Raw genomic sequence first — 25,723 nt, forward strand, 5'->3', positions numbered from 1 at the left:
TTACCGAATCATAGATGAGAAATATTATTCATATCTAGATTCAGAAATATTATTCATGTCTAGATGAGAAATATTAATCATAGATGAGAAAAATTCATGTCTAGATGAGAAATATTATTCAAAAAAGGAACTGAGATCCAAAAGAGTAAGTAGCCTCTCTCTGAAGCCCATCCAACATGGTGCCTGCCTAAACCATGAAACCTTTGTCACAATAAAGATAGATCCCCTTCCTTAATGCTGGAAGAAATGGTATTGACCTCTCTTCAGATGCAGGTACATCATGAATCAAGTACCTAGGCTGAGACTTGTCATTGAACAGAATTTAGATTTAGAAATTAAGTCTAGATCTGATGCCCTCTGTACCACATATTGTCCTGAACAGACCTTTGTGCTTGACTCATGAGCAAATTCCCATTTTTCACTGAGTACTGTGATTCAAGAATGACCTTTATCCAGGATTTCAGGCTATAGATTCAGTCTCCTCAAATTTTTGGGACTGCTCTACCTCATTCGCCAACTGTTCTTCATCCCTTTGCATCCTCAAGCTTTATCCAATCAAATCGCTTATCAAATTAAAAACAAAATTACAATGAATGCTATGATTATCACCAATGTGTATAAAAGGTTAAGAGGGGAACAAAAGGCCACTTTTATACCCAATGCAGGTAAAATGTCATATACAAATATATATTCATAGCAGTACCATAGTATTTGTAATATTTTAGCATGATTTTCCAGTTTTGATTCATTATATTTTGAGAAATGAAAAAAACATATTTATTCTAATAATTTTAAACACCATATATATTGGACCATATCGTACTTTCTAGCTCACATGGTGTTCAACTCAAATTCCATAAAAGAATTGAAAGGAGCTGCATTATGGATCATGGACTTTGTTGTTAAGGGGGGGGATTATTTCTCTTACACTGTACAAGTTTAATTTCAGTTCTTTATCACATATGTTATTAACATGTATCACAACTCTGATAAGCCCAAGGTACATTTCTAGGTAAACACAGTTTTTTAAAAAATTTTCCTTTTGCATTTGTATTTATCTATTTATAAAATTTTATATTACAATTTAAACTGCAAAGCAAACACAACAAGTTATTAAAATGAGCTTTTAATGAACACAGTCACTCAAGATCAGTTACAGACTGTTTTTGCATGATGTGATGAAAATAAAAAGTATTCAGTTTACACAGGAGCCATATTTCCATAACTAATAAGTCAGGATGATGATGGTCATACAGAATGATTTAAAATTCAGTTTTGAAACAGATAACAAACACTGTAATGAAAATCTGGCTACACTGTTTTAGATATGAATACTTTTTGTAGCCAATATTGATGACATTTTCGTTTTTCTTATTTCTTCTTATAGCAAATCATCATTCCATCTATTAAAAAGAATAAATAAATAAAATTAAAGCAACCTAATTAACAATGTTGAAATATAATTTTTTTTTCTATAACACTTTTACATACAGAAAAACACTATATACTGAAACTATTAAAATGCATTCATGAAGCTAATTTGAAAATTTTATTGCACACACTATTTGATATTCTGATAATCAATATTCTCATGAAAAGGTTGCAAACTTGTTGACGGTTCTATACAGAAAAGTTTGTTTGGCCATCTTTATGTCTATTTCAATAATGCATCCAGTGCCACCAATTTTTTTCATTCTTTTTCTATGCAAGAAGTATGCAATTCTTTTCTTTTGGAGGAGTATGTGTGTATGTGAGGCTGATGTACTTCCCTAAGCAATCTGTTTAAAAAAAAAGGGGCAATAAGGGCATAACATTGGCACCAAAATCTATAATGAGAAGGGGAAATGCAATCAGCTACATTATGCTCTATGTACACAGAATGTTATGTCTGTGATTTCAGACATATACATTTACCACAAAAATACTTTTGGCGGCATAGCACATTGCCTCATCAATACTTTTTTGCTGTTTTTTTTTTTTTATGCAGATGTGGGTAATAAAAAGCAATGAATATTTATTTATTAAAACCATTTTTTAAGTTTTTAAGTTTCAGATAAAAATTAAATGTTTCCATAATCTTAATTTTGAAACACTTTCATTAAAAATGCAAAAGATTAGGTTAGGGTAATTTGATTAAGGTAAAGTGACTCAGGGAGGAATGGCTTTATAAGTGAAACTGGCTTGTATTCGTGTTACACAAGGAATAAACCAGAAAAACTCCCACGCTATCACCACATTCATTGGGATCTGAACCCAGGTTAAACAACCAATATTCATTGATTTTTACTACTCAGACACTGATGGACACTAAAACCAAACAACAATTATCTTATTATCATCCTTTCCAACTGAGTCTTCTGCAAATAAGAAGTTCAACAGTAACTAACAATACCTGATTTACGTAGAAGGTCAGGTGGATTTCTTTAAAAAATTATTATTTGATGGTGATAAAAAGAGAAAGAGAGAGAGAGAGAGAAGGATATTGTATAATTTTTATAAATTTTATTTCTGTCATAAAATTCTTAAACACTATTATTAAAAAAAAATCTTTAAATAAATTTACTATTTTACTAGAGCAATTGAAAATTTCATAGCAAAGTTTAGTGTTCTTTTTCTTGAAAGGTTCTGGAAGAATATGATTTTTAGTTTTTACATTGAAAACTGGTGTGCATGGATAAACATGAAGCCTTATGCAAACTAATCAAGTTATCATATAATTTTATTAATTTACATACAGGATCATGTTGTTTAACAGTGTATAACACTAAACAAATAATCTACATGCAACAATAAGAATTTCACTTCAGTTACATAACTATTTTACAATGCTTAATTATTTACATATTAATTTACTCAATGTCTATAATACCTAAATTTTAACCTTACTTTATTTACATATGCATCTAATTCAGCATCCAGTTCTTCTGCTGTGGGCACTTTTCGTGGAGCTCCACCTCTCCCTCCTTGCCTACCCCGTGAGCTTCCACTTTGACGACCCCTATACACAAACATAAAAAATAGTAATATTTAATTGATTGGATATTTGTTTGATAGATTAAGACCAAATAAATTTTTAAAAGGTTTTTCTTTTTAAATTCAGCTGAGGGGGAATCCTTTTGTTCATTCCAAATATTCTACTTATTATCCTATATCCACTTAAATTATACAATTATACAATAATTTTCAATTTCAGTTAAATTATACAATTATTTTCTGTTGTTTTATTATATAAATACAACATAACTTTTTGCAGTAAATAAATTCACAAGCATATACTCAATTTAACATAAGTCAAATTTCAACATAATACAATAAAAATGTTTCATTTGTTGTGACCTTTAAAATATCTCATGAATAAGCTATGTTTTTGCATCCTCAACAATTACTTTATACACATTTAGAGAAATAAATGACTATGCCAAGTGTATTTTGCCATTTGTATTCAGTATGCCAAGTGTATTTTTTAACTCCCTTTCTGTAAGTCAAACACCTAACACTGGCAAGCATTTGCTATGGTAAAATTTGTACTCAGTGATTTAGGTGTGGTGATCAATTACAAATATTCTATTCTCACAGCTAGCAAGTAAACTCAGTTTGACAACTACAGGTATTCTTGTAGATGGCAGCGAATGTGTTAATTACTGTGCAGCATCAAAGGAAAAGTGGTAAAAACTTAAATGGTGTTGGTTAATTTTAATTTAAGTAATAAACAATCCAGAGTTATCTTCCAAACAAAAGAGCATTGAGGAGGAGTTCAAGACAGAACTGGTTCATACTTATGTTATGCATGACAAAAACATGAAATCAGCCACTCTATCTAACAATATTCATATCTGTGTTAAACTATGAATGTTTTTCAATTTAATCGATTAATAGCTGACAATTAAGTGACGAAAGCACAGATCTGAGGATGGAAAAAGTAAATGAAAAATATAGGATTTTATCAGATCAAGTCACTTTTGATTTGAACCAGTACCAGTAACCACCAGAAGCCAGTACAGATTACAAAGGTTAAATAGCAAGAACTCTACGTTGAAAATGTTGTAGATAAACTGCTAGACTAAATGGATAATAAACTGAGCTTCGATATAATGACATTACTTTTATTTTTAGATTATTAGCTAAGATTAAAACAAACAAACAAAAAAAAAAAAAAAAAAAAAAAAACTTTAGAAATACTTTTTTCTGAATAAATTCACACTTGAAGATATAAAAGTTTTTAAAATGGATTCAAGAATGAAAGATATGTCTAATTTACCTGTTAAAGTTCCTTTGACTGTTTCCACTTCTTCCTCTGTTTGGACTAGGAATGGTAGAGCTTGCAATCTGAATGTTCATAGGCCTACCTAAGAATAAAATAAATACAGTCACCAAACATTATTATTCTTAAAGTATGTTATATTTACATTGTAGTTTTTATGCAGTGAGATATGTCTATCTAATTAATAGTATAATATTAGTTTCTGTAAGTCTCTGTATACACATTAAAGGAAGGTTTATATTTTCAATAATGAATAAAAATGATGTGCAAAATAACATAAAAAGCAAGAAGGAAACTATTATGAAATACACACAGATAAAGCATTTTGCAGCATAATAAATTCATAAACGAGTCATAACAAAGAAATAATTGTAACTGCTAGTAACACACCGGTGAACAACTGCTAAGGATGGATCAGAAACGGAGCAAATGGGAACTGAATAAATTCAATTAAAAATATTATTCTATGCCTGAATTTCACTTTTGTAATACCATCCTAAAAATAAAATTGATCCCTAAGTAGTATGCATTATTACTAAACATGAATTAATTAACATAATTATGAATAAGTTTGAGAATAAAATCATGCAGTTTATCAAGTAGCATTAAAATATTTTTCACTTATAATAGGTTGGACATATTTGAAAGAAGATAAGTGACATTTATGTTTTACTAATAGTTAGCTTTATGTTGATTTTTTTCATATTCATTTTGTCACATACTTGATCAGTCTAGAGCAGAGGTTCTCAACCGGTGTTACGCAAGAAAAAAATAGGTGGTACACAAAGAAGCAAAGTATTTTTAACTATTTATTTCAAAAGTTAAAATCCCAACATCCTGATTGAGTTTTTTCTCGAACACTCGTAAATTTATGTGATCTGCACTTTGTTCAAGACTGGTGGTGGTAGTACTTTGTAGTGGTGGTACTAAAGGTTTTCAATTTTTATTTAGATGGTACGCATTAGTCAAAAGGTTGAGAACTGCTGGTCTAGAGGTTTAATAAATAACAGGTAGATTTTATGTTAAACGGCATAGGTTAAAATGAGAAGTAAGATCATAATCAGCATGATTCATAACCCCAAAAGGCTGAATATTATTACCGCTGCTGCTTGTCTAGAGAGAGACCTGCTGATTAGAACAAACTTGAAAGGCCTGATGTAGGCACTGTTAGCAAGTGTTGAAAGTTAGTCAGGCTCTGTTTGACGCAGTTAGTGTCTGATGCAGTATAGCTGTGCAGAATTCCATGGGTTGTAACCCAGTTAATATACTTTCAGGTTCCAATAAGCCATTCAAGCACCAAAGGTGATAAGTTGTATTATTTTAAGTCTCACTAGATGCAAAGAATAAGTTTTACTTGAATTTCTACATTTTTTGTTTTATCTTGTGACTACAGTGAGTATTAATGAAAGGCAATACCTCGCTTTAATATATGGAGATAATTTTTAAGGGCAAGCAGTTAGTTATAAATAATTAAATTAGGTAAATAGGTAACCTTAGTCATTATGGATTTACATGGCCACTATTAAATTTTACTTTTTTAATAATATTTGTTAAAAAGGCCTTATTAAAATCAAAATCTAATAAAATTTCACAGCTTAAAATACGTGTAATTTATGACACTGATTCTTAAACAATATTAGAATAATTACACATTAAAAGCTACAAAACATGTATGTTAGTAACAACAACACTCAACAAAATATTTATCCGTCATTTTAATTTTACTTCTCAAACATTTTGGCTAGTTTATATTGATTTCCTTCTCTTTAAGCATCTTTTCTACAATAGTTAAAAGATTTGCCTCAATATGCAAACTCAATATGAAAATTGTTTAAGAACTTCACTAGTTTCTGCATGCTTTATCTCCTAACTTGTCAACCACTCTACAATATATCTATGAGGGTTTACTTGATCTGGTAAAAGTTAAATAGTCACAAACCCCCGATAGATGTGAAGCAAATTATTGCTATGTCTGAAAGTAACTACAATATCAGGCAAAGGTTTAAATAAGCCTCTTATTTAAAAAGAACTTAGAGTAAACATAAAGGCATGTTCTGATGCTAACAAAGTCAATCACGGTGACGTAATTAAGCAAGAACAGTCAAATTCAAACTAAAAATGTGGACTAGTGGTCAAAGATAATACAATTCAATTTAATCTGGCTCAGTAACCCTACCATATGAGGAAACAGAAATGGAAAATTATAGTAAAGGTTGAAATCATAAACAATTGGGTAATTTACATAATAACTGCACATATCTTTGAAGAATAATTTTCTTTATGTATTAATTATGTACTAATTTAATTTCTTTAGTAATATGAAATTCAAAAGAAATATGAAATATATATGGTAAAGGATGGCTACAGAGCTGGTGTGGCAGAATTTTTAGAATTTAGTGACACACCAAACAACAAAATCTAGAAATGGCAAAACTTTTATAATTTAGAGCATGCACTGGAAGCAGAATTTAGAAAGGTACTATGCAGTTGAATTTAGGATCCACAGAGATTGAGTCAGATGGGAAAATGCCTAGCGCCAGCTCTGTGTATGATGCATTAAGCCATATTAGATGGACCTTTTAAATTGTAAGTTTTTAATTTTTTTAATAATAAAAGAATCCATTTCTATAATCTTTCCTTTCTTCCCAAGTGATAAGATAAGAAGCATTTTTGATATCTTCCACGCTTGTGTTTAGTGAAAAGTAGAGAAAATAAAAGGAAGATAAACATGTTAAGAAAAAGATTCTAGTATCAGGAGTAAAACATTAAAATATTATGTTTTCATTGTTCTTCCAGACGTTATCCAAAAAGTAACAAATTCCTCGCAAACTTTCTGTAAAATACATCCATTACACATTGATACCATGGAGACATATATTAAAAAAAAGGGGGGGGAAGAGAAAAAGTGTAAAATTAATTTTATAGAGAAAACTGATGCATATTATGAGAGTTTTGAATATCCTGAGACAATTACATGGGAAAAACACTTACTATAAAAAATAAAAAAAGAAGACTGTTTAATTAATTACATAGCTAATTTTGCTTTTGCTAAGAGCTGTTTTGTAAAATGTACTTTATAGCATTATACCTTGTTTATTTTTCAGATTTAAAATATTGTATAATATGTTGCCAAAATGAAACTTTATAATATAACAGCGAAAAATAAAAATGGTTTATTTTAATGTTATTTTTTAAATATAATTTCAATATATTACCATTATTTTAATGAAATTTATCAATCTTACGATATTTAAAAAAAAAAAAAAAATCCTCGAAAAATTCACAGATTTTGGAATTAAAAACTTTCTATAGAAACTGACATTAAAATCGCCAAAATGTTGACAAGTCGCCAAATTTCTAACTGTTTAATAAAAGAATTCCCATCCCCAAAAGCGAAAATTGTTTAAGAACTCTTTATTACCAAAAATGAATTTCGAAATGCTTATGTTTCACTTCTTGCTTAGAAACGCGAGTAAATATTAGAAACAGAAACAAATTAGTACAACCCATGAACCCATTCAAAAAATAACCATATACGTCAGTGAATCGCCAAAAATATTCCTCCAAAATGCTTATTCACACTCAAAATGGCAGTCGTAAAAAGACAGAAATTTTAGATGATTAAAATTAAGGACCTTCTACTGATTTTGGCCCAAATTAAGGACTTTTAAGGACCAAAATTCGATTCCAAAAAAATTAAGGACTCTTATACCCTGTATAAGAACCCTGTATAAGCTAAGCTAAAATTATCTAATTAAGTTAATGTTCCAGATTGTGTTGTTCCTTAATCTTCAAATTGGATCCGGCTTATTATTTTTTGCAGACTATTACAGCAATTTTATAAAAGTAAACTTGAACTTTTGATTATGTCAAATACAATTTCCGATATATATTTAGTAATATGTAAAGGATCTACAAAGCAAAAGTATGTTTCGAAGTCCATTAAACAAAAAGTGGATTTGCTGAAAAAATGGATAAAGGCATATCCTTTGTTTCTTAACCATTCTGGAATCTGTTTATCAATTTCACGCTGCTCGGCAGAAGGGGGGCATAGCGGCACGCAATGAACTGAAAGTTTATCTGTCAGCATTATCCTTATCTTCAGGGCAGATGTTTTTATTTTATTCAGCTTATAATTCCTTACTAAGTGTAGTATTTCATCTCGATGTATTCCGTCTTTGATATGATTTAAATCAAATTCTTCATCATTATAAATATCACGAGTACACATCAAATAGTTTTCTGGTTGCAATTTTCTAATTTCGACTATGCGTAATGTATGCTTTACGCATGCGCACGTTGAAAGAAATGTTTAATAAAGTAAACAAATAAATATTAAGCTTTTTTTTGTAAATTTTGATACTTTTTAGATCATAATTGTTCTTTATTTCATAAATTACCGTTTCATATTTTTAATTTTGTAATTTCTGCATGCCATTTTACCAGATTTAAACTGATGATCTATAATCCGGAAAAATCGATAATCCGGAATCGGCAAAGTCCTGACGAGTCCAAATTAACGACTTTTGACTATATTTCAATAAGACTATATTTTTTTTAACCTTTAAATTAATAAAAAATATTAAAGTACAACAAATACTTAAAAGCTGTGTGAACTTATTTCAATTATTTGATGCTTGTAAAAAATAGAAACTCAATTAATAAATATTTAACTATTTCTCTGTCTAACTAACAAATAAACAAAGGGGGAGATAACAAACTTACTACTGAAGCACTGATCATATTATGCTAAAAAACTGACATGTGTCACTTATTATCATATTCTAGAAAAGGTTAAAATAGATACACTGGTTCATAACTTCAATTCATTTTTCCATCATTTATATCATTAATCTTCCACATTATTAACAACTTGCTCCAACAGAATCTAAACGTGCTACTAATTTAGCAGATTATAGACCTAAAATACAGTCAAAAGTCGTTAATTTGGACACCCAAAATCCGGACCTCAAATCTACAAACTTTCTGCGCATGCGTGTAAGACCTTTTACGGCTGCGAATATGCGTGTGCGCATACGCATAATACATTTACGCATGCACATTTAATGTATAACGGACGGTATAAGCTAAGCTGAAATTATCTAATTCAGGTAATGTTGCAGATTGCGTTGTTCCTTAATCTTCGAATTGGATCCGGCTTATTATTTTTTGCAGACTGTTACAGCAATTTTATAAAAGTAAGCTTGAACTTTTGATTATGTCAAATAGAATTTCCGATATGTATTTACTAATATGTAAAGGATCTACAAAGCGAAAGTATGTTTCGAAGTCCATTAAACCAAAAGTGGAATTGCTGCAAAAAATGGATAAAGGCTTATCCTTCGTTTCTCTAACCATTCTGAAATCTGTTTATCAATTTCATGCTGGGGGGGGGGGTAACTCCGCGGCGCACAATGAATTGGAAGTTGATCTGTCAGCACTATCCTTATTTTCAGGGCAGATGCTTTTATTTTATTTGGCTTATAATTCCTTACTAAATGTAGTATTTCATCTCATTTTCATGTCAAACGAAAAAATTTCGATTGACAAATTAGTCGGTATTCTCGACACAGCAATTATAGGACTTGAACAGCGGAACTTTGTAACTGATCAAGAAATTATGTCTGTTTATAGAATTAAAGAGAAAGTATTATCACATAAAACAAAGCAACTTAAACAACTTACATTGAAAGAATTGTTTAATAAAGTAAACAAATAAATATTAAGCTTTTTTTTTTTTTTTTTTTTTGTAAATTTTGATATCCTTTAGATCATAATTGTTCTTTATTTCATAAATTACGGTTTCATATTTTTATTTTTATAATTTCTGCATGCCATCTTACCAGATTTAAACTGATGATCTATAATGCGGAATCTCCGAAGTCCCGACGAGTCCGGATTAACGACTTTTGACTGTACTTTTTTGACATAAAGCATAGCCAAGACAGATTGTTAAATTAACACTATATGGAAAATGTAAGAATTTTCATAATGCTTATCATCACAATTTAATGAGTTTTTATAATTTTAAGCGTCATGAAACACTATATAAAATTTTACCATCTAGAGGCACTCCATTATACTGCTTCATTGCTTTAACAGCATCTAATCGCCTTTCAAAGATCACATCTGCAGTTCCTAATGACCTTCCAGATCTGTCATAATGTACTGCAGCCTTTCTTAAAGGACCAAATTCAGCAAAAAGTTCCTAAAAGGCATAAAACATGGTGTAACATTTAAAAAGCTTTGATTCTTATAAAATACATAGCAAAATAGAAGTATCTACTATTAGGATTTTTTTCATAAAGCAGTTTCCCAAATGTTATTATTTTAAAATGAAAATTACAAGAATAATATAAAATTACCTTTATATCACCATCTGAAACTCCATAATCTAAGTTAGATACTAAAAGCTTTGTAACACCTGTTGTAAGGCCAGCTCGCTGACTGACTCCGCCATCAAACAGATCATGCTGCCATCTATCTGGTATCTCTTTTGGCTATAAATACATTTCTAAAACTAAGTAACTTTTTACACAAACAGAAAATATAATTAGTTAGCTGATAATATAATACTCTCATACACAATAACACATAATAAATAAAATTTTTATATCTACTTCTCTGTTCAAAATGGCTATCTTGAGTATTTGGCAAAATTAAAAAATTTAACATGTAACTTATTTCCAGGACTGCCAAATTTCTATGTGATGGCTGCCACAATTAAACTGATGTACTGATCATGTGCAACAGAACGATCAGCAAAGATTTTAAAGAAATAAATACTGAAAAATCGTCCCCTTCACTACCTTTCAATGTTATTTTGTATGAGTTTTTTCCTGCTCAATTCCTCCTGTACCATAATGCCTGTTTTTATTTTAAAAGGAAATTATAACTTTGGTTAAAAAAAAAAAAAAAAAAAGGTAAGCATTTGGTGAAAATAGCCATATTCTTTCCAACAGTCTCAGTATATTATACTGTCATCAATAATATTTTCTTCAATAACTTTAACCTCTTAACTGCTGCTGGCATATATATATATATATATACATGCCTTGCTCAGCTGATGCCCCGGCCGTATATATATGCCCTTTCGAAATAAAGTCAAATACCAAAAATCCGCCGGTCTGAAATCCGCATTGCCTTTTAAAATATAAACATTAAGTTTATAGGTTCAAGAAACAGCAAATGGAGAACGAAATATAGAAGGAAAAATACTTAATAATGATGTCATAATTAGCGAATAATAATGAGTCATAATGGAAATACCAAATTATTGACATCATGATAAAAGTATTTTTTCTCCCTCCAATCTGCATCGAAGTAAAAAAGCAGATGATTTACTCTTCTTTCAAGTTTACGATTCACGTTTGTGTGTAAGCTTTGTTATTTCACAAGATTGTTTAGTGCTGCCGTTTTTATATCCGGATATTTTGTGGATAAATTAAGAATATTTTAAATTTAAGTGCTTTTTAATACAATGGTAGATAAGAAACGAACTCATGATTTTACTGTTTGCAACATTAAAAAACGTAAACACATTGCATTGACGGTAATGCAAAAAGTGGAAATTCTGCAAAAGATGGAGGCAAGTGCTACTCCTCGGTTTATAGCAGAATCATATGGAATTGTGACACGGACTGTATATGATATACAGAAAAATAAAGAAATGCTGTTGAAATTTTACAGCAAGCGATTCTAACACCGGAATCCAAAACCGGAAATCTTTACACAAGGCGAAATCGGCAAACCTTGATGCTGTCTTGTACATATAATACAATGAATAATATAATATAATCAATTTATATGTAATAATAATTTAATGCATATAAATCATTGTAATAATGTATATAATAATTTAATTAAATCTTATTTATTTTGCACTTTTAGTCTGAATATTACGATTTATCTTTTCTATCTTGAAATTCGCACAGCCTCTGGTCCCAAGCTGTGTCGATTTCTGGACTTTTACTGTACTAACATTTGTTTTGCGTTGCTACCAGTAAAATTATTCACAAAGCTTTGGAATGCAATACCACAATGACCTTGACAGAGTATGCAGAAAAGGGAGATGTTTCTGAAGCGGTGAAAGTAATGACTGCCTGGTTACTGCTCGTGTTTTTGTTTGAGTATAACATGTTCTTTTTATTCAGCGTCTTCTACTTTCGTTTACTGTTTCTAGTAGGTGCTTCTTTTATGAATATGTCTGACAGTGATGATTAATGACTGTGAAGTTATTGCTTGTGTATCTGTTTCAGTAAAACATTCTTTTTATTCTGTGTCTTCCGTTTTCATTTACTTCCCCCCCCCGAATATGCCTGACAGTGATGACAGTGAAATGGATGATTATTTTTTGTCATCATCAGAATCAGACACCTCAGTACGATATTATATCAGATTAAGAGGATTTCGGCTATTCTCTAAAAGATGCTCAATGTTGGGTACGACTTGATATGAAAAACTTGCTTATTGCATCCAACCAATTAAGAAGAAATATTTTTTTAATAGGTAAACTGACTTTACAAGGTATAACAGTGAAACCTGATATTACACTTTATGGTCTAAAAATAAACTGATCTAAACTCCATTTTTGGGGATCTTGGTTGATCTTTACATTACGGTAACTGGTAGTTTGGCGACATTTTGGAGGCGATAAAGGTTACTACCTGGGACTTTGGTAATAATGTGAGCAATACTGAGTTCCGATTACGCATTATTTTGTGTGGGGGAAATGAGAGATCATGGGATATGCCATGTGATATTAATGGACGAATTACGGTTCTTTAATCGGAAAAGGGGGGGAAATCGGGAAAAAATCTGGAAATTTTGTATTTGGCTTTATTCTGTGTTGTGTGAAATAGTGTTTGTGAATTTTTGGATCCCATGGCCGTAAGTAAAGTGAATTCGAAATGGGTATTTAGTGGTATTGAAAAGGATAGTAAGAAATGTTTTTTAAGGTTGTGTGAGAGAGAAATAAACATGTTTTATTATGTTATTTATTTTACCTGGTATCTTGCTTTGAAAGATAAGTATGATTTTAAAGATTCTGAAAGAGAATGAAGAAAAGTGTATCCGTCACGTAATGAAGATTCTGAAGGAGATTAGGTAAGTTAGTATTTTTAATTATTTTTATGCATTGTTGGAAATGTAAGGTGGAAAGGAATTTGGTATTATTGGGAAAATTGTTATTAGCAATGATTTAGTTTAAAGTAATTAGGATTGTAAGGTAATTTTTATTAATTGAATGTATGTGCTCATGTATATTTTAAGTGGTGTTTCTGAATTTAATTATATTTTAATGAAATGATAGTTATTTTGTGAATTTTATACTTGTAGGAAATTTGGTGTATGTTTAAGTTGAAATAAATGTGCATGGAAATAATTTAAATATTTGATAATAAATATTTGTAATGCTTCATGTATGAATTCGTTGGTGATGTGTATAATGTAATAGATGATTTAGAGGTAAAAGTTTTTGGATATTTTATTTATTTTATATGTGGAAATGTTCATATTTGTAAACGGTAAATACTTTTTCGCGATCAGGTAATTTCATATATGTTCTTTTTACCGGGTTTAAAGCTTGAGAAAATTGTCATGTATTTTCGTGAAATTTTTCGAATTTATGAGAAAAAAGCAGTGTACATGGATATAGTGAAGAGTGTGCGCAATGCCATTTTTGTGCAATTCTGGGATGTTTTTTTAAGTAAAAATAAGTCGGCGTGTACATGGTTTATGTGTATGTTTTATTTTGAAAAACGCATAAGGTGTATGGTATTGTGCACTTTTTCCGAATTTTGCAGTGAATATTTGTCATGATTAAGCAGTTTTGTTTGATAAAATTTCTAGCATAAGTGTAATTTGGCTAGTAGATTGTTGGAAGAAGTGTTCAGTAGATAAGAAGAAAAGAAACATGTCTTTACTTCGTGAAGACAAAATGGTGGCGGGGGAAAAAAAAATAGAGGGTTGCTGTAGGGGAGTTGGTCGCCAAATTTTCGCCAAAAAATCGCCAAGTTACCGTAATGTAAAGATCAACCGGGATCTTTTTTATTATACTTTTACTCTAAACGTTAAATTTTGTATTTTCTTTTTTTGTGGAAGTGAATAGTTTTCAAACAGCAAAACTTGCACTTATTTTCTCTCTAATACATCGCATAACTACACACGCTGGTGAAAAAGCAGTGGCACTGCGGAGTGAATCTTGTACGTTTTCCGCAAAGTTCTGGCAGAGCGGTTAGGCATAGCAACTAAAAACATTCTTTGGTTTCTTCGCAAATACTGCCACACACCTTCCGGGTGAAAGGATACGACCAACGTTGTTTTTTCAACAGGAAAACAAACTTTCTATATATAAATAAAATATTTTAAGTGCTGCTTACTATAACTGATGGTCTAGAAATTAATGCATGGACACGAACGTTTCTAAAACTGTTCCAACGAACACAGCGTAATGATTTCAATTAAGTTGATACTGTAAAATTCAATGGATGTTAATTCTACGCACCATGCATAAATGAAACAAACTGCCATTAAGAAATTGATTCTTCAAGCTAGTTTTAAGAATATTATTATTATTTTTTTTAAATTCTGCATGCATTATATCTTCATCTCTAGTTTTGTTGGGTGAAGTGCAGAAGAAGAACTGGATTTTTGTCAATTTCCTTTGACTTTTTAAGTGAAAATACATCAATGTATACATGGACAAAGTTAAGGGAGTGCAGAATGCTGAATTTGTGAAATTCTCTGGTTTTTTTTTTTTTTTTTTTTTTAAGTGAAAACAGGTTAATGTGTACATGGATACCAATTTTGTGCAATTCATGCACTTTCTTTCAGATTGAAGAATTTCTCGTTCCTGAAGAAATTGTATGGAAGATCCTTATCATCAAGTATGCTGCAGATTTTTAGGCTAAAGTGCAGAATCGCCCACTTATTTGTTTGGTGCTTTTTACAAGAGTAAGAAGAATTAGATTTTTGTCAATTTTCTTTGACTTTTTAAGTGAAGATAGGTCGATGTGTACATGGATACCGAGTATGTGTAATTCTTAAAAATGCGCCAAGCTGTGGGCGATTCTGCACTTCCCTGATTTTTATATCCATGATAAATACAATAAAAATATAAGTGACCATTATATCTTTAGTATTTGTATTCTGATTGCCAATTTTGAAAAGGTATTCTTTTACTTTTTTAAAAAGTAAATATTGGGTACTATTCCATTTTGAGGACTGTAAAAATTGCCAAAATATTGTTGATGCCAGTGCTGCCAAAAATAATTGCTGTAACACTAACGCAAGAAATTATTTTTTGCATGAAACAGAACCCTGCTAATCAAAGGGTACCCAGTTTTATTTATGTGAAAGGATTATTCACATTTCACAAGACCTGAGTCTTCTATACTACTGTATAACCATTGTGTTAAATCACTATAAACAATCTGGTTATAAAATATCACTGTTGTAAACCATGATTAATAAGCATTAACTGCAATGATACAATTACAAAAAGAATACAATATACTCGGCCTTTAATTTAACTAACATTTGTGATAACGAGCAAAAAATATATTAACAAATAAGTTAAATATATCACAACAAGACGGGGCAGAAAATCTTTTCATGATTTAATTTATTCAATGGTACAAATGAATACTTAAAATTTTCTCATATTTAAGAAGATCTATTCATAATGCTCTACAAGAAGTGCATTCTATGGATTAAAGTACCAAACACGTGAAAGTGCATTGAATATGATGCGGATGGTTCACTTCTTGCTGAAAATCATGAATAATCAGAGACTCATGATGCTTAAAGCAATTTCTATACCACTACGACAAATTACGTCTTAAATAAAATTCAAGCACAAGATCAAGGCTACTATTCTGTCTATTTCTCAATAAACATTTCAGACTTATGTTATAATATATACATATACAGGAATTTCAAAATTTTAGCGGTGAATGATGAATAAACGCAGACGCATACAAAAAGTCTTTAAAATATAAAAATTTAGAAGTGAATTTCTGATATGTAGGCGCAAATTAAATATCAAACAATTTTCTATCTCACATACTATACTCAATTTACGCATTTCCGGTAATAACATAGAAATTTTTCACAATAGAAACAAACAATACTAGTTTACAAAATGCAAAGACTACTTAAGTTATTATACATTTTTACTTACTCTTGAATACGGCAGAGGTCGAGAACGGCCTCTGTTTGTTCTAGGTCGTATTGGATTGCCGGCAAAACTACCACGCGTTCGGCCTCTTGATCCTCGGCCCCTTCCTCCTCCTCGCCCTCTTAATCTGAATTGGCCTTTACTTTGTTTAATTATATCATCTAGAGACATATCCAATTTATCAGACATTATGTCACTTTTAGATATTCAAAATGGCTAAACCACTACGTACAACAATCCAACAGTCAACAAAGCAGGAACTTTCACAAAATCGGTTACGAATATCAAAACTCTTGTTGCCAACAGAAAAAATAAATCAATACTAAGGTAATAAATATAAATTCCAAACAATGAATGAGTAAATATGGTTTTATATCAGAAGAGTTTATGCAAAATATGCTGAACTTTTACCTAGAGTTTAACTGTTATAATTTTTCTTTCTGATGGTGTAAAACATCAATGCTAGTAAAGAGTTCTAGAAATTTTCAAAATACAGGGAAAAGGAGGATTTAATTCTTTAGAAAATGTAAATTTCGGTATTTTTGGTTGATACATTTTCTCTATTGGGATTTCTGCACTTTGCTCTTGCAATATACGAAATGTTAAATAGGATAATTAAGTTTTTTTCAGAGATGTTTTCGAGCACTCTCATTGTGCAAAAGCATACGTGTGAAATTTTCATTGCAGCTTAGTGTTGTAACTGTTTCGAAATATTTAATTTTTAAGATACGAATAAATGAATTTTGTCCTTGTCAGAAGGAGGGTTTCCAGGATTGCCCAATTTATGGCTAGCATTATTATGTGATTGAAAACTGATGGATATGATGAGAAGCGTTAGTTGGTCTGACTCCTGTATTTTAATGAAGCAACATGAAATAGGATTAAGAATAAAAATATAACTTATTCCGTATACAGAAAGGAAATTCGTGCCGGGAACACAGTAGCAGCCCTTCACCTTGCCTTCACACCCAGCGTCAATAATGCTTCATCACATGTGATTTTTTCATTACCGTGTAACATTATTAACATTGACAACTTAAAAGCTATTTCTAACATGAAAAAATAAAAATTAAAGTTTTATGTAAAGAATTCACCTTTTTAAATCTTTCAGTGTAGGGTTCTGAGAAATATATAATAGCTTTGAGAGGTTGTCAGACGTTGTTTATTTATTATTATTTATTCTTCGGACTAGAAATTCTCCACCGGCAGAAAGACTTAACAAGATATCTGTTTACATTGTCTGTCTACTTCCTTTACTCATTTTTAGTCATGAAGATTTTTTGGGAATGATGGTTTTCATGTAACATCTGATTATGAGTTAGAATGCTGAGTAAAATTTTAATTCGTCCATAATTTTGAAAGTTCAATCTTTCATTATCATGTAAAATTATAAAAATAATATGCTGAGCAAGTAATCCATGCTATCATTATTATCAGTGCTTTTTGATTTGGGTTGTTCATAATATAGAAGAGGAAGTATGTCGAATTTTCCGAGTGCTAGCGTACGTTGGGCTTTTAATGTGCGAGAGTGGATACCAACTCGAGATCAGTGGAGATTGGCTATGCAGTGTGTACAGAAGGAAGAAAAAGAAAGATGTTATAAGTTTGTTTTTGCAGAAGATTGTAAATCATCAGTGGTATACATTTTTCTGTCTATAATTCATAAGCTTCTGTTTTGAGCTTTCTCACTAACTAATAATATATAATGCTTACATACTACTTAAGCTGATTCTCATTGCCAGTTTGATGTTGCGTAATATATCATGCTAACTAATAAGATTTGATGAACTTCGATAAGTATTTAACGGTAATTCTTGCAATAAAGTTTTAGTTTTCAGTCTGTTATAGGATAATTTATGTATGTCATTTCTTTAAGATAATATTATGCATCTAGTGTAAAATTGGGTGCTCCTGCGATTGGCGACAAATTTTGTTTAGTTTTGGTGAGGAAACCCCATTTTTGGTTACAATGATAGTTTTAACTTGGTTTAGCTTCCTGATTTTTTTTCAAGTGAAAATAGATATGTACATGGACAAAGTCAAGGCAGAGTGCAATGCTGAGTTTCTGCAATTCTCTCATGTTTTTTTAAGTGAAAATAGGTCGATGTGTACTTGGACACCGAGTTTGTGCAATTCTTCGACTTCTTAGTTTGCTTTGTATATTGGCCGTCTACATTATTTATACTTACCTTTGTTAATGATTAGAAATTTAAGACGTGTAAATTTAAATATAAAAAAAATAATAAAGTGTAAAAATTAGTTTTTTTAACCTATCATTTAAAGCTAAATTAGTTTGAAGTAAAAGAATTTATTGGATGCCATTTTGTTTTCACGAAGTAAAGGAATGTTTTTCTTTTAACTCAACATTTTTTCTAACAATCTGCTAGTTGAATTATGCTTATACTAGAACTTTTATGGAACAAAAATGCTTAATCATGACGAAAATTAGGTGTGAAATTGGGAGAAAGTGCAGAATCGCAAACTGCTTGCCGCGTTTTTAAGAATTGCACATACACGGTATTCATGTACACGCTGACCTATTTTCACTTAAAATAACATCCCAGAATTGCACAAAAATGGCATTGGGCACACTCTTGACTTTATCCATATACACATCAATCTATTTTCTCTTAAAAAGTCAAAGAAAATTGACAAAAATCCAATTCTTCTTACTCTTGTAAAAAGCGCCAAACAAATAAGTGGGCGATTCTGCACTTGAACAGCGAAATTCTTTCTAAGTGCTTATTAGCTAAAATCACGATCGGAATTTTCCGGAAAATGTCACATTACATGTCTCATGATCTCTCATTTCTCTGAGACAAAATAATCTGGGATTCGAACTGTGTACTTCTCAGATTATTGCTAAAGTCCTAGCTAGTAACCTTTATCGCCTTATGGAAATGTCGCCAAGCTACCTGTTACCATATTCTAAAGATTAGCCCATTCCTCCCCTTAGGCAGATAGTCTTCAAGCCTTTTCCACACTCACATAAAACAAATCAAACCAACCTGCTGAGAGTTATGCTCTTTCTTTCAGTTGTCATTTCTGCAGCTTTGTTTCTATGCAGTTCCTGATGCTACCTGGGACTACTTAAAAATAAAGGCTAAGGATGCTAAGGGCTGAAACAAAAAAATTGTAAGGGGCCCTCTATTGTTTTTAGGTGGAACTGTATAAAATTTTTTTCTCATTTTGGTGTCCATGAACCATGTCTCATTTTAGAAACAAAGATGAGTCACAATAGGCAGGTTTTGTAAGAAACAGAGGCCCAGTGATTCTCAAGCAGAATCAAAAGGGGATAAAAGATAAAGACAGGTACATAGATAGTTATGCATGTTTTCAGAAAGATACTTATGTAGTGTTTCAAAAAGGGAACATCTAATCCAAACAATTAAATCTCTTCCATTTCTCTTCCTCATCATTTATGCTATTCATTTTCCTTATTACAGGTACAATAAAATTAACTTTTCAGCATATTTTATATGCTTTATATTCTATTAGTAAAGTTAAATAAAGTTTATATTTTTTTGTCATAGATTTTGTATTGTCATAGATTATGATTTTTATTAGTTTTATATTATGAATTTATGTTCTGCTGTTAAGTTTAAATAAGCAAAAATTTGTGGTCCAGGAATGGATTAATCCATTTTACATTAATTGCTATGGAGAAAATAGTTTTGGTTTATGAATATTTAGAGTGAAGAACAGGAATAAATTAAGTTTGTGAAGTAAGGTTACACTGTATTTAAAACATCATAATGTTTTATTTTTATTTATTTATTTTCTCTGAAAGGTTGGTCGTTTACTTATGAGGAAAGCAGCAAGTGAGGCATTGGATATTCAGTATGACAAAGTAGTTTTTGCTAGAACGGAATCTGGAAAGCCATACCTAATAAAAAAAAATGGAGAAGACTTTTATTTCAGTATATCTCACAATGGAGATTACTGTGTTTTGGCATCTGAGCTAAATTTCAATATTGGGATTGATGTGATGAAAATGGAGTACAAAGGTAATTTGTATATTGAAAAATATATTTATATATACAGTCAAAAGTCGTTAATTCGAACACCCATAATCCGGACCTCAAAGCTAAAAACTTTCTACGCATGCGCCACGTTGACACAAGTGCATAGGCGTTTACGCGTATGCGTAAGACCTTTACGACTGCGCATATGCATGTGCGCAAGCGCAGAATACGTTTTTGCATGCGTGTTTTATGTATAACGGACGGTATAAGCTAAAATTATCTATTTCAGTTCATGTTGATGATTGCGTTGTTCCTTAATCTTCGAGTTGGATCCGGCTTATTATTTTTTGCAGACTGTTACAGCAATTTTATAAAAGTAAACTTGAACTTTCGATTATGTCAAATACAATTTCCGATATATATTTACTAATATGTAAAGGATCAATATAAAAAAAAAAGTATATTTCAAATTTAATCCATCTGTTACAGAAGAACAAGCTAGGCTATTTAAAAGTATCAGATGCATTTCTTAAGCATATTATTATTTTAATTTTGAATCCGATTCAAAAGTAAATTGAGTTCACCATGTAACTAATTAATGATATTAAATATTTTTATAGAATTGCATTATTAAGTTTTTTCATTTTTCAAATATGCAGAAGATATATAACGTTCCTATGCTAAGACACAATAAAACGCCGAATAAATACTTATTCAGAAGTCAAACAACAAAAGTCAGGGTTATATTTTCAAAATTTTCACAGGACTAGTTTCGATGTTTTTACCGAACCACCATCCTCAGCTCGGTTTTGCAGCTGAGGATAGTGGTTCAGTAAAACCATTGAAACTAGTCCTGTGAAAATTTTGAAAATATAACGCTGATTTTTGTTATTTGACTTCTGAATTAGTTCCTATGCTAGTGTAAATGCATATTTATCCAATATCATATAGAATGTTTCATTCTTGCCTTTGAAACATCTCTACAGATAATCTCTGCTAGTAAACATATTAAACTTTAAAAGAGGCTTTTTGGATGAAGTTAAAATATAAACCCTCCCAGTTAAAAAAAAAAAAAAATATATATATATATATATATATATATAATGAATTTTTTTTAAGCAGAATTTTGAGAAGTTCTATCAATATAATTGGTGTAAGTAAACAGAAAAATGTAAATTAACGCAGTATAGTTAGGAGATTCTACATTATTTTGAATATATTTGAAGATTTAGGAATTAATTTACCCAAGAAAAGGTATGTTTTATTAGCTTCTAATACACAAAAATATTTTAACTTTATTTTACATTTTTGAAAAATATCAAATGTACTGATAATCTTGCCCACTCATTATACAGTCAAAAGTCATTAATTCGGACACCCATAATCCGGACCTCAAAGCTAAAAACTTTCTGGCACATGCGCACAAGCATTTTACGCCTGCGCGTAAGACCTTGACTACTGCGCATATGCGTGTGCGCAAGTGCAGAATACGTTTTCGCCTGCGTGTTTAATGTATAACGGACGGTGTAAGCTAAAATTATCTAATTATCTATTTCAGTTAATGTTAATGATTGCGTTGTTCCTTAATCTTCGATTTGGATCCCGCTTATTATTTTTTGCAGACTGTAAGAGCAATTTTATAAAAGTGAACTTGAACTTTCGATTATGTCAAATAGAATTTCCGATGCTGGAACTTCTAAAGGATCTACAAAACGAAAGTATGTTTCGATGTCCAACAAACAAAAAGTGGAATTGCTGCAAAAAATGGATAAAGACATGAAGAATGTGACAGAGAGGTTAGTGAAGACGAAAAAATTTCGATTGACAAGTTAGTCGGTATTCTCGGCACAGCAATTAACGGGACTTGAACAGCGGAACTTTGTAACTGAACAAGAAATTATGTCTTTTTATAGAATTAAAGAGAAAGTATTATCACATAAAATGAAGCAACTTAAACAACTTACATTGAGAGAAATGTTTAATAAAGTAAACAAATAAATATTAAGCTTTTTTTTTTTTGTAAATTTTGATACCCTTTAGATCATAATTGTTCTTTATTTCATAAATTACAGTTTCATATTTTTAATTTTAGAATTTCTGCATGCCATCTTACGAGATTTAAACTGATGATCTATAATCCGGATAAACGACTTTTAACTGTATATCTAGACACAAAACAATTACAATTTATACTGAAACTGAATTACATTTTTTAAAGTTAAATGTATCAAATATAATTGCCTTTTTTATAAATTTAAATATTGATTAATTTTGTGCATTAATGTTTTGTGTATGCAAAAAATTGGTGTTAAATTACTTTTAGGTTTTTGCATAAATATGCTAAGATGTCTGTTTGAATATTTACATTATTTCAGTTAAATTAATTAAAATTCAATTAAGTCTCCAACCAGCAAAGGGTGTGGCCTGCGAAACTAAAAATTCCCCCAGACTGTCTGGAGAATAAGGTATTTTTTTGATTATAATACAAAAAGATTCCTTATATTTTATACCTTGAATCTTTATCTTTCAAAATACTGCTTTCATTTCGTGGACATATTTAAATATAATATGTATACACACACTCACATACACACTTATTTAAAGATGCTTATAAAACAATCTTCTAGGTGATAAATAGGCCTTGTTGGTTGAAGGGTTAAGTACTGAAGCTTAATTATTTTGATTTATTTGTAGTAATATAAAAATTTCATTCTAAGTATTAATGTGGAGATATGTTGTAGGTAGATCTATTACATTACTTGAGTATTTTAATCTTATGAGAAAACAGTTTTCTACCTATGAGTGGGATTTCATTATGTTACCTGGTCTAGAAAGGGAACAACTGCAGAGATTTTATCGTTTATGGGTAAGAAAATTTTATACTGATTTATTGATTATTACATATATATATTTGTATAATGTAAAATATTTTATCATTGCCTAAGTTTTTTGTTTTAGTATACAATTAAGTAAAAATTAATAAGCTATAACAGTTTTAAAGAAATATAATAATTCTGTAAATATCATCATAACTCTACTGCATAATTTGAATGATGCATAGGCAGGAGAGACTTTCAGATAGATGTGGCCATAGATACATGAAGTGATTCAGAAGTCAAACAACAAAAATAAGCGTTATATTTTCAAATTTTCACAGGACTAGTTTTGATGGTTTTACCAAATCACCATCGTCAGCTGCAAAAGCGCAAATGATGCTGCATTTGCAGCTAACTATGGTGGTTCGGTAAAACCATTGAAACTAGTCCTGTGAAAATTTGGAAATATAACGCTGATTTTTGTTGTTTGACTTCTGAATTAGTATTTGTTCGGCGTGTTATTGTGTCTTAACATTAAGTGACGTTTATAAGACAGATGTGCCCAAAGACAAGACATAGTTTATTGCTTTACAACTAATTCTTGATACATAGATTCTTCCTCATCCATTATCAGGGATGCAATATGCACCTAATCTTCATAAGGTTCTTTGGAATTTACATCTTTAGACAATGGGCAAAGGAATGAAGCGAACGATGCAGCGGTAAAATACTGAGTCAGCGTATAGCTGTATCCATGTTTAAATTTAACTGACTTTATTGCTTAATTTACAATGTCACAAGTAGTGGTTTGTTTATAGCACAAGTCATGCCTTTTATGTTATTAATAGCAATTCTACAGCATTTTCCAAGTTTGGAAAATATCTTACTTTCTTGGAAAACCAAGAACCATAATTCCGAGAGGTTTGCTATTGTGCTGTTGCCTTATTATGAAAGAAAAAGAAAACATGTTCAGACAAGTTTAGACACTTATTTTCTTAAAAAAAAAACACTTTAAAAATTGTCATTTTGGGCCTATCCTTCCACTTCTTATATAGCCTCACCTTTACTTATCAATGAATCTTCAGAGGGCGAGTCAGACATTAACTCATCCGCACCCCATCCATAAAGCCCCAGAGACAACAATCCAAGTTACGTATTGTTGTGACTTATCTCAGTTGTTTAACAGTAACATCAGCTCAAGCCCACAAAATTCATTGTGGCAAGGAGTGGAAGATTGCGTCTATCATTGGCAAGAGCCTTAAGCACCATAAAAGTGACAGTATGACTTCTTTTCTCTTTTTCTTCTCAGTTCCTTCCCCAATTTGATGGAGAGCACTTGGGAGGGAGGCGGGTCCAAGGCTCTTCCTCTACCATCAACCTCTCAAAAGGACTTTTGGCTCGCCACGTATTTAGAGTGCCCCCATATCATACAGACACTATATTTTTACATCTTCGTGATTCAAACCTGCTTCCTTCGGCACGGCAATCAGCATCACTAATTTGTAGCTCAAGTTATGTAGCGTGTAGTAAATAACTTACAGTATGTAAATTAACTTAATTATTCTATTTAACATATTTAAATAGAGTAATTTTATTTATTTATAATGTACTGTATTTATTTAAATTTTAAAACATATTATCTATTTGTTTTAGTATTTCTAATTGTTTATTTGATAGTATTTATAGCTCGCATCTCATGCGTATCATTAGGAGATATCCATAGCAAAGTTAACAACATTTTGTGGACAAATTTATGGTATGATCGTTTGTTTGGAACATAATTTGTTCATCAGATGGAGAGCATCTGTTATGTATTTATTGCCTATATTTAGAGAGGTCCAGATAATTTAGAGAAGTCCTGATTTCTTCTGTTTCTTATCCATCTCTTTCGTCCTCCTTATAATGAACGTACCCACCTACCCATTATTGACTAATATAAAAATTTAACTGCTTTGAATTAACCAAGACAAATTTATGTCAGGATAATTTTTTTCCAGTCACTGCACTTTTAAGAATGAATTATTATTTATTTGTTAACTAGGAGGAAAATACCATTTATTTTTTAATCTGAAACTGTTTCAATATTGAATGAAAATTGTTGTTTTACACTGCTTTTAATGTATGTGTAAGAAAATTTATTGTAAAATCAGATGAATCCTGTGTATTGGGGAAAAAATAGAGTAAACACTGTAAGAGACTAACCAGGAAAAAATGATGAAGATCATGGTTAGAAAAATTACTTGGGGCCTGATTATGATCCAGCAGCCTTATTGATAAGGTTTGATCTGTGTTGTAATATATTATGTATACTTATTTTTTTCACTGATCAACATTCTATATGCCTATTTAGAGCTGAATGATTAAAGTTGTAAATTATTGATAGCTGCATGTTAGGTTTGATTAATGAAAGCATAGCCAGTTAGCATAGTTTCTCTCCAGAAAGTCCCTTTTAGCCCTCTAGTACTTGGTTATATAAAATAACCAATCATGCATACTGCTGAGA

At 30.7% G+C, this 25,723-nt stretch overlaps 2 protein-coding genes across 3 annotated transcripts in view; one reads left to right on the forward strand and one right to left on the reverse strand.

Moving 5' to 3' along the window:
* Positions 1–1,110: 1,110 nt before the first annotated feature.
* On the reverse strand, positions 1,111–16,719 carry LOC118201053 (THO complex subunit 4-A-like). Its single transcript, XM_035373076.2, has 6 exons — positions 16,443–16,719; positions 10,627–10,761; positions 10,322–10,469; positions 4,259–4,346; positions 2,887–2,998; positions 1,111–1,403 (listed from the first exon to the last, which is right to left on the reverse strand). The coding sequence occupies exons 1-6, from the start codon at positions 16,626–16,628 to the stop codon at positions 1,395–1,397; spliced, it is 678 nt and encodes a 225-aa protein (XP_035228967.1). The 5' UTR covers positions 16,629–16,719; the 3' UTR covers positions 1,111–1,394.
* Positions 16,720–17,661: 942 nt separating this feature from the next.
* Positions 17,662–25,723, forward strand: part of LOC118201054 (L-aminoadipate-semialdehyde dehydrogenase-phosphopantetheinyl transferase) — a 35,178-nt gene continuing 27,116 nt past the window's right edge. The window contains exons 1-3 of one of the 2 annotated variants that reach the window (XM_085819554.1): positions 17,662–18,076; positions 20,230–20,446; positions 23,146–23,270. In XM_085819554.1, the coding sequence (XP_085675680.1) occupies positions 17,918–18,076; positions 20,230–20,446; positions 23,146–23,270 (501 nt within the window). In that variant the 5' untranslated portion in view covers positions 17,662–17,917. The remainder of the gene's footprint in view (positions 18,077–20,229; positions 20,447–23,145; positions 23,271–25,723) is intronic. The other variant, XM_035373077.2, reaches the window with a different exon arrangement.

Source organism: Stegodyphus dumicola, chromosome 6 (genome assembly GCF_044657685.1).
Source record: "Stegodyphus dumicola isolate Sdum_Otavi_A_Nest chromosome 6, ASM4465768v1".
Classification (NCBI taxonomy): domain Eukaryota; kingdom Metazoa; phylum Arthropoda; class Arachnida; order Araneae; family Eresidae; genus Stegodyphus; species Stegodyphus dumicola.